This window comes from Mixophyes fleayi, chromosome 6, assembly GCF_038048845.1.
Source record: "Mixophyes fleayi isolate aMixFle1 chromosome 6, aMixFle1.hap1, whole genome shotgun sequence".
Taxonomy (NCBI): Eukaryota; Metazoa; Chordata; class Amphibia; order Anura; family Limnodynastidae; genus Mixophyes; species Mixophyes fleayi.
Window position 1 is genome coordinate 215065204 of NC_134407.1, and position 12826 is coordinate 215078029.

Consider the following 12826-nt stretch of genomic DNA (forward strand, 5'->3'; position numbering starts at 1 on the left):
GCATATAGACTACTTAATTACAATCAACAGAGTGTCTCTATAAATCCCCAATAAATCTGCATTACTCTAGATTCTAGAATGATCTTAAATTAATTTTCATTCAACGCCTTGATTTCTGCAGTAATTATATGTCCCTGTTATACCAGAGGATGTGCTCAGTGTACATAATAATCACTGGTCCTGATCATCCCGGACCCCGCCCCCAACCTGCCCATTGTATAACGAGGCCCCGCCCACGTGTGTAAGACCCGCCCTGCAGTCGGTCTGTGTAGATATACTGGAGGTTAGAACTGGTCACGTGGGAATAAGACACGTGCTGCTCATAACGTAAGACAATACAATTCCTTCCCATGAAGCCACGTGCCTCATTTACATAGACACGCCCCTCACTAGCTGATCAGAGGCAGCTCTGCCTCCAGTTACTCTGTCTCTGCACACGGCGGCGGCCATTTTGTTGAAGCTCATCTTGGACCGGAAATCATTGTACTGTAGTAACCGGGAGTTCTCTGTAACGTTTCCGTGGGAGGAAATGAGATGACCCAAAGGAGACTCAGGGAAGACATCACCACACAGATATAGCCTTGGTCGGAATCAGGATTGCTGCTGTACTAGGTAAGGACACTGTACAGACAGTGGTGAAGGAGGAGCTGTGACCTCCGAGGTGCAGTATGATGTGTGTGATGTATGTGGAGGTGTAACTGGGTGAGGAGGGGACGTTACTGGGTGTAGGTTGTGTTATGAGGAGGGACATGGACATTGGTAATATGTGTTTACTGGTATCAGGTGTTACTGACATCATTATACCAATATTATCACAGGTGGAGTATAATAATAATACAGGTGGAGCAGACTCTGGTGCCGTGTTATTATTATACAGGTGGAGCAGACTATGGTGCCGTGTTATTATTATTAAACAGGTGGAGCAGACTCTGGTGCCGTGTTATTATTGTACAGGTGGAGCAGACTCTGGTGCCGTGTTATTATTGTACAGGTGGAGCAGACTCTGGTGCCGTGTTATTATTATACAGGTGGAGCAGACTCTGGGGCTGTGTTATTATTATTATTAAACAGGTGGAGCAGACTATGGTGCTGTGTTATTATTATACAGGTGGAGCAGACTCTGGTGCCGTGTTATCATTATACAGGTGGAGCAGACTCTGGTGCTGTGTTATTATTATACAGGTGGAGCAGACTCTGGTGCCGTGTTATTATTATACAGGTGGAGCAGACTCTGGTGCTGTGTTATTATTTTACAGGTGGAGCAGACTCTGGTGCTGTGTTATTATTATACAGGTGGAGCAGACTCTGGTGTTGTGTTATTATTATACAGGTGGAGCAGACTCTGGTGCCGTGTTATTATTATACAGGTGGAGCAGACTCTGTTGCCGTGTTATTATTACAGTACAGATGGAGCAGACTCTGGTGCCGTGTTATTATTATACAGGTGGAGCAGACTCTGGTGCTGTGTTATTAATATACAGGTGGAGCAGACTCTGGTGCCGTGTTATTATTATACAGGGGGAGCAGACTCTGGTGCCGTGTTATTATTATACAGGTAGGGCAGACTCTGGTGCCGTGTTATTATTATACAGGTGGAGCAGACTCTGGTGCAGTGTTATTATACAGATGGAGCAGACTCTGGTGCCGTGTTATTATTATACAGGTGGAGCAGACTCTGGTGCCGTGTTATTATACAGGGGGAGCAGACTCTGGTGCCGTGTTATTATTATACAGGTGGAGCAGACTCTGGTGCCGTGTTATTATTATACAGGTGGGGCAGACTCTGGTGCCGTGTTATTATACAGGTGGAGCAGACTCTGGTGCAGTGTTGTTATTATACAGATGGAGCAGACTCTGGTGCCGTGTTATTATTATACAGGTGGAGCAGACTCTGGCGCCGTGTTATTATTATACAGGTGGAGCAGACTCTGGTGCCGTGTTATTATTATACAGGTGGAGCAGACTCTGGCGCGGTGTTATTATTATACAGGTGGAGCAGACTCTGGTGCCATGTTATTATTATACACGGGGAGCAGACTCTGGTGCCGTGTTATTATTATACAGGGGGAGCAGACTCTGGTGCCGTGTTATTATTACAGTACAGGTGGAGCAGACTCTGGTGCCGTGTTATTATTACAGTACAGGTGGAGCAGACTCTGGTGCCGTGTTATTATTACAGTACAGGTGGAGCAGACTCTGGTGCCGTGTTATAATAATACAGGTGGAGCAGACTCTGGTGCCGTGTTATTATTATACAGGTGGAGCAGACTCGGGCGCTGTGTTATTATACAGGTGGAGCAGACTCTGGCGCTGTGTTATTATTATACAGGTGGAGCAGACTCTGGTGCTGTGTTATTATTATACACGGGGAGCAGACTTGTGCCGTGTTATTATACAGGTGGAGCAGACTCTGGTGCCGTGTTATTATTATACAGGTGGAGCAGACTCTGGTGCCGAGTTATTATTATACAGGTGGAGCAGACTCTGGTGCCGTGTTATTATTATACAGGTGGAGCAGACTTGGGTGCCGTGTTATTATTATACAGGTGGAGCAGCCTCTTGTGCCGTGTTATTATTATACAGGTGGAGCAGACTTGTGCCGTGTTATTATTATACAGGTGGAGCAGACTCTGGTGCCGTGTTATTATTATACAGGTGGAGCAGACTCTGGTGCCGTGTTATTATTATACAGGTGGAGCAGACTCTGGTGCTGTGTTATTATTACAGTACAGATGGAGCAGACTCTGGTGCCGTGTTATTATTATACAGGTGGAGCAGACTCTGGTGCCGTGTTATTATTATACAGGGGGAGCAGACTCTGGTGCCGTGTTATTATTATACAGGTGGAGCAGACTCTGGTGCCGTGTTATTATTATACAGGTGGGGCAGACTCTGGTGCCGTGTTATTATTATACAGGTGGAGCAGACTCTGGTGCAGTGTTATTATTATACAGATGGAGCAGACTCTGGTGCCGTGTTATTATTATACAGGTGGAGCAGACTCTGGTGCCGTGTTATTATTATACAGGGGGAGCAGACTCTGGTGCCGTGTTATTATTATACAGGTGGAGCAGACTCTGGTGCCGTGTTATTATTATACAGGTGGGGCAGACTCTGGTGCTGTGTTATTATTATACAGGTGGAGCAGACTCTGGTGCAGTGTTATTATTATACAGATGGAGCAGACTCTGGTGCCGTGTTATTATTATACAGGTGGAGCAGACTCTGGCGTTGTGTTATTATTATACAGGTGGAGCAGACTCTGGTGCCGTGTTATTATTATACAGGTGGAGCAGACTCTGGCGCTGTTATTATTATACAGGTGGAGCAGACTCTGGTGCCATGTTATTATTATACACGGGGAGCAGACTCTGGTCCGTGTTATTATTATACAGGTAGAGCAGACTCTGGTGCCGTGTTATTATTACAGTACAGGTGGAGCAGACTCTGGTGCCGTGTTATTATTACAGTACAGGTGGAGCAGACTCTGGTGCCGTGTTATAATAATACAGGTGGAGCAGACTCTGGTGCCGTGTTATTATTATACAGGTGGAGCAGACTCGGGCGCTGTGTTATTATACAGGTGGAGCAGACTCTGGCGCTGTGTTATTATTATACAGGTGGAGCAGACTCTGGTGCTGTTATTATTATACACGGGGAGCAGACTCTGGTGCCGTGTTATTATTATACAGGTAGAGCAGACTCTGGTGCCGTGTTATTATTACAGTACAGGTGGAGCAGACTCTGGTGCCGTGTTATTATTATACAGGTGGAGCAGACTCTGGTGCCGTGTTATTATTATACAGGTGGAGCAGACTCTGGTGCCGTGTTATTATTATACAGGTGGAGCAGACTCGGGTGCCGTGTTATTATTATACAGGTGGAGCAGACTCTGGCGCTGTTATTATTATACAGGTGGAGCAGACTCTGGTGCCATGTTATTATTATACACGGGGAGCAGACTCTGGTGCCGTGTTATTATTATACAGGTAGAGCAGACTCTGGTGCCGTGTTATTATTACAGTACAGGTGGAGCAGACTCTGGTGCCGTGTTATTATTACAGTACAGGTGGAGCAGACTCTGGTGCCGTGTTATAATAATACAGGTGGAGCAGACTCTGGTGCCGTGTTATTATTATACAGGTGGAGCAGACTCGAGCGCTGTGTTATTATACAGGTGGAGCAGACTCTGGCGCTGTGTTATTATTATACAGGTGGAGCAGACTCTGGTGCTGTTATTATTATACACGGGGAGCAGACTCTGGTGCCGTGTTATTATTATACAGGTAGAGCAGACTCTGGTGCCGTGTTATTATTATACAGGTAGAGCAGACTCTGGTGCCGTGTTATTATTACAGTACAGGTGGAGCAGACTCTGGTGCCATGTTATTATTATACAGGTGGAGCAGACTCTGGTGCCGTGTTATTATTATACAGGTGGAGCAGACTCTGGTGCCGTGTTATTATTATACAGGTGGAGCAGACTCGGGTGCCGTGTTATTATTATACAGGTGGAGCAGACTCTGGTGCCGTGTTATTATTATACAGGTGGAGCAGACTCTGGTGTCGTGTTATAATTATACAGGTGGAGCAGACTCTGGCGCCGTGTTATTATTATACAGGTGGAGCAGACTCTGGTGCCGTGTTATTATTATACAGGTAGAGCAGACTCTGGTGCCGTGTTATTATTATACAGGTGGAGCAGACTCTGGTGCCGTGTTATTATTATACAGGTGGAGCAGACTATGGTGCCGTGTTATTATACAGGTGGAGCAGACTCCTGTGTCAATTTATTATTATACAGGTGGAGCAGACTCTGGGGCTGTGTTATTATTATTAAACAGGTGGAGCAGACTATGGTGCCGTGTTATTGTTATACAGGTGGAGCAGACTCTGGTGCTGTGTTATTATTTTACAGGTGGAGCAGACTCTGGTGCCGTGTTATTATTATACAGGTGGAGCAGACTCTGGGGCTGTGTTATTATTATTAAACAGGTGGAGCAGACTATGGTGCCGTGTTATTATTATACAGGTGGAGCAGACTCTGGTGCCGTGTTATTATTATACAGGTGGAGCAGACTCTGGTGCTGTTATTATTATACAGGTGGAGCAGACTCTGGTGCCGTGTTATTATTATACAGGTGGAGCAGACTCTGGTGCTGTGTTATGATTTTACAGGTGGAGCAGACTCTGGTGCTGTGTTATTATTATACAGGTGGAGCAGACTCTGGTGTTGTGTTATTATTATACAGGTGGAGCAGACTCTGGTGCCGTGTTATTATTATACAGGTGGAGCAGACTCTTGTGCCGTGTTATTATTATACAGGTGGAGCAGACTCTGGTGCCGTGTTATTATTATACAGGTGGAGCAGACTCTGGTGCCGTGTTATTATTATACAGGTGGAGCAGACTCTGGTGTTGTGTTATTATTATACAGGTGGAGCAGACTCCGGTGAGGTCAGTGCAGGGTCCGGTTCAGATTTCTTTTAACTGGGCATCAATTATGGAATCTGCCACCAGGTTTAGACCAAGGTGGTTCTTCAGGTCTTAGGAAGGTTCAGACTCTGACTTTTTCTCCCAATAGGAGGTGGCTGAATTCTCTAACCCCGAGGTTTCTTTGTGCCTCGCAAGGACTCCCAACAAGAAGCAGGGAGTAGAGGTTTTAGTGTCAGTGGTCTGGCAGACAATAAATATTCAGGGGAATTGATGATTCCTGACATTTCCATGTTTGAGAAATGTGAAGCTTTGAAGAAGCCGGATCGTAGGTTTCAGATCCCTGCAGATTGCAGTCCGTTTATCCTCTCCCTAGCGAGGACGGTGAAATGGGAATCTTCGCCTAAGGTAGATGCTCTTAGAGCTTGCCTATCTATCTAAGAACACCAACATTTCCAAATTCTGCTACCTTAAGTGCTAGCATGGATAGGAAAGCTGAGGACCACCTCTAAGTCAGTTTATACCCCATTCATACTGCCCAAAATCCCGGGTTTTTGCCGGGGCGAGCTCAAACGACCCGGGTATTGGTGCAGTATGAATGGTACAAGTCAAAAATCCCGGGTCCAAAAACCCGGGTCTTCAACCCGGGATTTATTGAGGGGTAATTCCCGGGTCGGACCCGGGTTGCCTGCACTATGAATGGTGCAACCCGGGTTTTTCAACCCGGGTTGCACAGAAAACAAGCTGATTGGCTGTCTGCCTGTCTCTGGAGGATGATGTCACAGGTGGGAGCCCGTGGAAGATTCGAGAAGGAGTTTAGGAGAAATGGTGGATGGTGAGTGCAGATCAAGCTGAAGCAGAATCGGAGTTTGTTGGAGAAAATTGCTTTTATTTCACTAGTCACTATTAAACCAGTCACCTTTCAATGACATCACCATTTTTCAGCCAATGAAAACTGCTCTGGTGATGACTCCCACAGATTGCCAGGGCACAGACTTGTGCAGTATGAATGGGGTCAACCTGGGAAATTCCCGGGTCCGAGGTGCAGTATGAATGGTGTTTCTGAGCTGGGACGCTCCGAGCCCCGGCAAAAACCCTGCTTGAAAAACCCGGGATATTGCCGGGGTGGCAGTATGAAAGCGGTATTACTCTGCAGCAAAGGCCTCCCTTAGACCGATCTTTGCTGTGGCTTCGGTCAATAAGGTTATTGCAGCAATTGGCAGAGGGTTTGCTGTCTGGCAGTCCCAGATCGGATTTTCTAACTCTGGTGGAGCATATGTGTGAGGCCTGCAAATATCTGGGATAACCACCGTCAATGAGGGGGTCATTGAGTCTAGGATTTCAGCTTCAGTAGTATCTGCATGATATGTCCTCTGGCTTAGGCATTGGAAGGTGCAATCTCTCCTCCTGTTTCCACCACTTTTAAATTTGCTCAACAGCTACTCTGCCCACCTCCTTCTTGGGCATCTGCCCACTGACTCCACTTTTGCTTTTCTTTGCACCTTTTCAGTGGCTCTTAAGCTGTTAACTGCGCCCACACTCTTGGGCACAGGTTTCCAGCTTGCGCTGAATGTACTTCGCTCACCCTTTCTTATTAGCTGTGCTTTGAGTTACCAGAGTTATAGTGTTACTTGTTTTATTGTACACTACTGTTCTACCTTGTACTGTCCAATTGTTTGTACCCTGTACAGTGCTGTGGACATTTTGTGACACCTTGTAAATAAAATTTAATAAGAGTCCAAAAGGACTCTGTGGTCACTGCACTTCTCTGCAGGGTTCTTGTTTGATTTTGAACTGGACAAGATTATTTACCTGGCAACAGGGGTAAAAAGTTTAATTTCTCCTGGTAAATGTCCAAAGACCGAAGGGCTCTATGTTTCTCCTATTTCGTCCCTCAGGAAAGGCAAGGCGTGAGCGCTCTAGAGGACGTACCTATGCAGGACAGCAAAAGGGAAAACACACTTTGGTATCAAAGCATCCAGCTCCCAAACCTTCATACAAACACTCATTATGAGGGGTAGGTTACCCACCTGGGATCTCCTGTGGTGGAAAACCAGTCTGCTTCTCTACTGGGATTGGTGGTTCAATTCCACCACAGGTGCCTGGGTGAGAGGAATAATTTCTCTAGAATATGTTTCATGAAGTCCCCACTTAGATGGTTTTTCACTGCTGCTTTCCTGGAGAGAACAAAAAGCGGTTTGCTCTACGGAACCTATTAGGTCCTTTGTCTCCTCAGAAGTAGTTGTTTCAGTTCTGGAGAAGCAGAAGGGATTGGGTTTTTACTGAAATTCCTTATTGGTTCAGGAACTTTCAAATTCAAGATGGAAACCTTCAGGTCTGTCATCAATAGCATTGAACAGAGTGAGTTTATTTTGTCCATGGACATCAAGGACACATACTTGATTGTTTAAATCTGGGAGGGACGCCAGTGTCTCCTGAGATTTACTGTACAGTCCCATAATTTTCAGTTTCTTGCTTTAACCTTTGGCCTGTTGACAGCATTTAGGGTGTTCATCAAGATCATGCCAGTGATGGCTTCCCTACTGAGATCCAGGATGGTGACTGTTATACCCTACCTGGATGATCTGCTGATCATTGTGTGCACCCCAACCTTGTTGTAAGCTCATGTTCAAGAGATGTCCTAGACCTTAAAATCTCACGGCTGGATCAACAACCTCAAGTCCATTTTGACTCCTAGTTAGAAGATGGTCTTCCTGGGACTGCTGTTCGACAGCTGCCAGCAGGTGGTGTTCATACCACAAGAAAAAATCCTGGCATACACAGACATGTGAAGTCCTTGTTAGTTTGTAGACTGATTTTGGTTCAGTTTTGCATGAAGTCCTAGCAAGATGGTCTCTACCTTCGAGGTGGTGCAATTTGCACGATTTCACTTGAGTGAATACCTGAGAGAGCAAATCTCACCATCGCCTGACCAGCCAGTTTCTCACCCTCTCTCCAAGGTTGTGCCAGTGGCTCCACTGGTAGCTGAGGCGTGACAATCTCAACCTTCATAATTTGGGTATGGACACTAGTGTCTATGGATGCCGACCTTAATCGCTGGCGAGCTGTCACTCCTCAGTGCTGTTTCCAGAGTCTTTGGATCTACAGTGGAGTCAAAGCTCCAGATAAATGTGCTGATACCTAGTCATAGCACACCCATTCTTGCAAGTAAGGGCTAAAAAGTGCCACGGCAGCCATGAAGGAGGCACCAAGAGTGCCCTCGCCATGAGAGAAAACAGCAGGTTAGTGCCATGGACAGAACAAAATTTTCAAGCCATTGTGGCAGTATTCTTTCCAGGGTTGGAAAACAGAGAAGGAGGTTTTCTCAGCAGAGAGGCCCTTCACCCTGGGGAATGGTCTCTTCAGCCTGAAGTCTTCCAGCCAGATGTCAACATGTTAGCTTCTTTGTTGAATTACAAGGTGGAGCACTTCTGCTCCATGTCAATGGATCCAAAGGTGTTATGATAGCAATCATGGATGTACCTTGGGACCTCTGTCTTGCCGTCTTCCTCTAATGCACAACCTATTAAGTCTGCATTATCAAATTGTACCTCAACTGACTTTAACAGTATGGCTGTTGAAGCCATGATCCTTAAAGCTGGCTTTCCAGACAGCATGATTCAGACAATGCTCTTGGCCAGAAAGCCAGTTTGTGCCTGGAATTATCACAGGGTCTGATAGACCAATATTTCCTTGTGTAAAAGGAAGGGGTTTCCTTTCACTTCTTTTTGTCCTGCTTACTGCTCTTCTTGCAGGAAGGTCTGGAGCATGGCTTGAGCCTTAGCTCCTTGTAGGTTCAGGTTTCTGCCCTATCAGTTTTCTTGCAGGGGAAAACTGGCATTTTCACCGGAAATGTAGATTTTCTTCACTTTACATGCACCCAGTAGCACTTTAGGATCTTAGTCTGGCACTGACAGCTTTCTCTTGACCATATCCACAGCCAGGAGAGTTTCGGAGCTTGGGGCTCTTTCTTGTAGGCCTCAGTTTCTCACCTTTCATGAAGACAGGGCTGTTCTTCGGGCTAAGCCTTTTCAGTCCAAGGTGGTCTTCAAATTTTAACTTAATTGGGATATTCATTGTGATCCTGGATTTACACCTGGGTAAGTCCCGGAGGAAAGAGGGCTCTCTTCACTCTCTGGATGCCTTCAGTGCTTTGAGGACCTATATCCATAGGACCCATGAAGTAGGTAGGAAAGATGACCTCTTGGTCCTTGATGATGTCCACAAGAAAAGGCTGGCCATTGGCTAAACCATTGCTAGGTAGATTACTTTGGTAATTCATCAGGCTGTCTCCGGAGCAGGACAGCGAGGGGCCTTCACTGAGCAGTTGTGGTGGGAGGCCACCTGGTCTTCGGACACATGTACACAAAATTCTACAGATTCAACATTTTTGCATCCAATGATGGCAGTTTTGGACATAAGGTGCCGCGCACTACTACTTCTGAGCGTACCCTTCTGTAGGAACATCTTTTGGACATCCCCCATAGGTGAAAGAGAAAATAAGATTTTTGTTTTTGTGCTAAATCCTTTTTCTGAGTCCATTTGGGGACACTGTACGCTCACTCTTTGCACTTGTTAGTTATTCTGTTCTTTGTTCCTTGTTTTTCATTGTTCTCCTTGTTAGGTTCTTGTTCCTCTTATTGCTGGAGAACCTTGTTCTCTCCTCTCTCTCATGTTCTGTACTCTTGGTTTTGTTCTTTGGGCTATGATAGAATAACACTGAAGGCCCAGCTGAGGCATATACTGCTTCCTCTACCCTTCCTTGACATACCTAAACATCCCAATAAATTTGCCAGACATATTTGGAGATTGACCACTTATAGCTATCCTTTTAAAAATGCGGTGTCCACACACAGTAGCTGCTCTTCAGAAAATAATATAGGATATCTATGAAATGGATCGCCAGTATTCTGAGAAATTATCTTCCAAAACATGTAGTGCTTGGTCCCACTTCAATAATGCAAAATAATTAATTCCAGTCAGAACGACTGAAAAGGCTTATCCAAGCGGAACATCCAACTGATGTCTCTTCTTATCTGGATATCTGAAAGGTGCGCACCTTATTCTTAACACAGAGTAATGTCTATCAGCTGAGCGGTAGCGGAGACAAGAGGCTGGAAATTCTATGTGTGGAGATCGTAAGAACAAGGAATTTGCTAAACTTCTTTCCAGCAGTCACTTTATTCGATTGATTATTTGAAATCTGTCAAAACAATTGCTCAATTTCATTTAATTTCTGGACATTACTTAAACAAGAGACTTTCTACTTTGGTGTCTACTGGCCAATAGGCTTTTATGTGGATCAAGATTCTCTGGACTTTCATACTTTTCAATGTTTTAAGAGGATTCAGCTCACAGTGTCGATTTCAAGTTACCATATTGATGTGAATTATTTACTCCATTATTGTATTGTAGATTTGTTCATGTATTTATTGTTGTTTTTTATGGTTTTGTATTTTATCCGCTTTAGATTAAATTTGTTTTTGCAATTCTTTTGGATATTGCATATTTATCTGTCTTCCACTCAGACCCTATTCCCTATATTATCCCACACCGTGAGTGTCTCCTCTCTGTGCTGTGTATTTTATATTTGTGGTTTTTCTTTATTGTGGGAGAGTGACGCTATCCCAATACAGCAGCGTTTGGAGACATCACAGGGTGTTTTATTTATTAGCGCCAGGTAAGCTTTTTTCTTTTTAGCCCACTTCAATAATGCCCCTTCTCTAGCACTTTAATTCAAGCTTAAATCCCGAAATACCTGCCCTCTACTCTTTAACATCACATGGCTGCTGGGTTGTCCATGAGGATTTCTTTCCCTTTATCCCGCGATCTCCCCTCCCCCCTTCTTCCACTCCCATCGCACATTTATTTCTTCTTAATTAGTTAAAATTTAGCATTGAATGTTTATCATCCTTCACTCTTATATGCTGTTTATTATACACCTGTATTACATTCTTTATTTTATACTTTGATTAATCTTATACTTATTGATGTCCTGTGCATTCATTTTTCACATTTGTATGTACTCGATGCCTTTTAATAACATTTTTATAAAGGATAAAAGTGAAAAATACTGAAGTCCCAATCTATGGGAGTATAGAAGGGAAGGAGTTTGAATTTTTGGAGGGAAATTTCTGCCTAAACTCCTGCACTGAACCTCTATACTCCAGTGTTTCCAGTGTCTCCCTTAGGATTCTTAGAAAAATATTTAACGGAAGTATAAAAATCCCAGTTTTCCTATAAGTTGTAGGCTTGTAGGCAGGATCCTCTAACCCGTTTGACTGTCTGATAACTAGTCTTGTTTTTTTTGTTTTTTTTACTGTTTGTTACTAATTGTAAGGTTGGCGCTATATAAATTAATTAAGCTGTGCACCCAGATTACCATAAAGTTATTTCTGTTCATCACTTTAATATGGCAGCTGAAGAGCCAATCACAAAGATTGCTTTGTTATTGGTTCATACAATCATTAACCCGCACACACCATCTGCAGAATCACACAGGTCCAGGTTATGGCCAGGGGTGTGAGAAGAACCATGAAACTTAGAGAATAATGCCTTTGTGCAGCAGCCCCCTACTTGGTAGTGCTGCTTTAAGCATTTCTCAGTCTGGCTTTCTGAGACCATTATTGAGAATATATGTTAATATTAGTATTATAGCCTTACGTGATCTGTGAAAAAGGGAATTACATCTACTCTTTGTGCTGATTGTTTCCCCTTTAATACACAGGGTTACACAGTGGTGAAGAAGTCTAGTGTGTCACCTACCAGCCATCCCCATGTGTCAGGAGGACTGAGCAGGACCCAGAGCCCCATCACGGTGCCTCCACCTCACTCACTGATACATGAGAGAAACAATGACCAGAGGATTCTAGAACTCACCAACAAGATCATTCAGCTGCTGACTGGAGAGGTGACTGCTGTGAATGGGACATTATACAGTAACACCAGGGGATGTGTCTGGGTGATGACTGTATCATTGTGTGTATCAGGTTCCTATAAGGTGTCAGGATGTCACGGTCTGTTTCTCCATGGAGGAGTGGGAGTATTTAGATGGTCTCAAGGGTCTGTACAAGGACGTGATGATGGAGAATCATCGACCCCTCACATCACTGGGTAAAAGGAAACTCTTTATTATTGTAAAGGAGAATGGAGTTTTGAAATAATTACATATGAATAATTCAGCTATTCTGTGTTTCCTACAGATGGATCCTATAACAGAAATACCTCAGACAGATGTCCCCGTTCTCTTAATTCACAGGATCATATAGAGGATACTCACAATATCGCACAGGTAGATGTAATTGGGGGTCTCAACAACTTCCAAAATACAATCTCTAGATATATGATCTCTAGACAAGTTTTGGTGATCTTATATTGTGTTATCCTTCGCACA

At 44.3% G+C, this 12826-nt stretch overlaps 1 protein-coding gene across 1 annotated transcript in view; it reads left to right on the forward strand.

The window, feature by feature from the left end:
* The first annotated feature begins 393 nt into the window (after positions 1-393).
* The window catches only part of LOC142160018 (uncharacterized), a 71887-nt gene continuing 59454 nt past the window's right edge, over positions 394-12826 (forward strand). Inside the window, exons 1-4 of the mRNA XM_075214938.1 lie at positions 394-612; positions 12161-12343; positions 12423-12546; positions 12636-12724. Of these exons, the coding sequence (XP_075071039.1) occupies positions 12462-12546; positions 12636-12724 (174 nt within the window). The 5' untranslated portion in view covers positions 394-612; positions 12161-12343; positions 12423-12461. The remainder of the gene's footprint in view (positions 613-12160; positions 12344-12422; positions 12547-12635; positions 12725-12826) is intronic.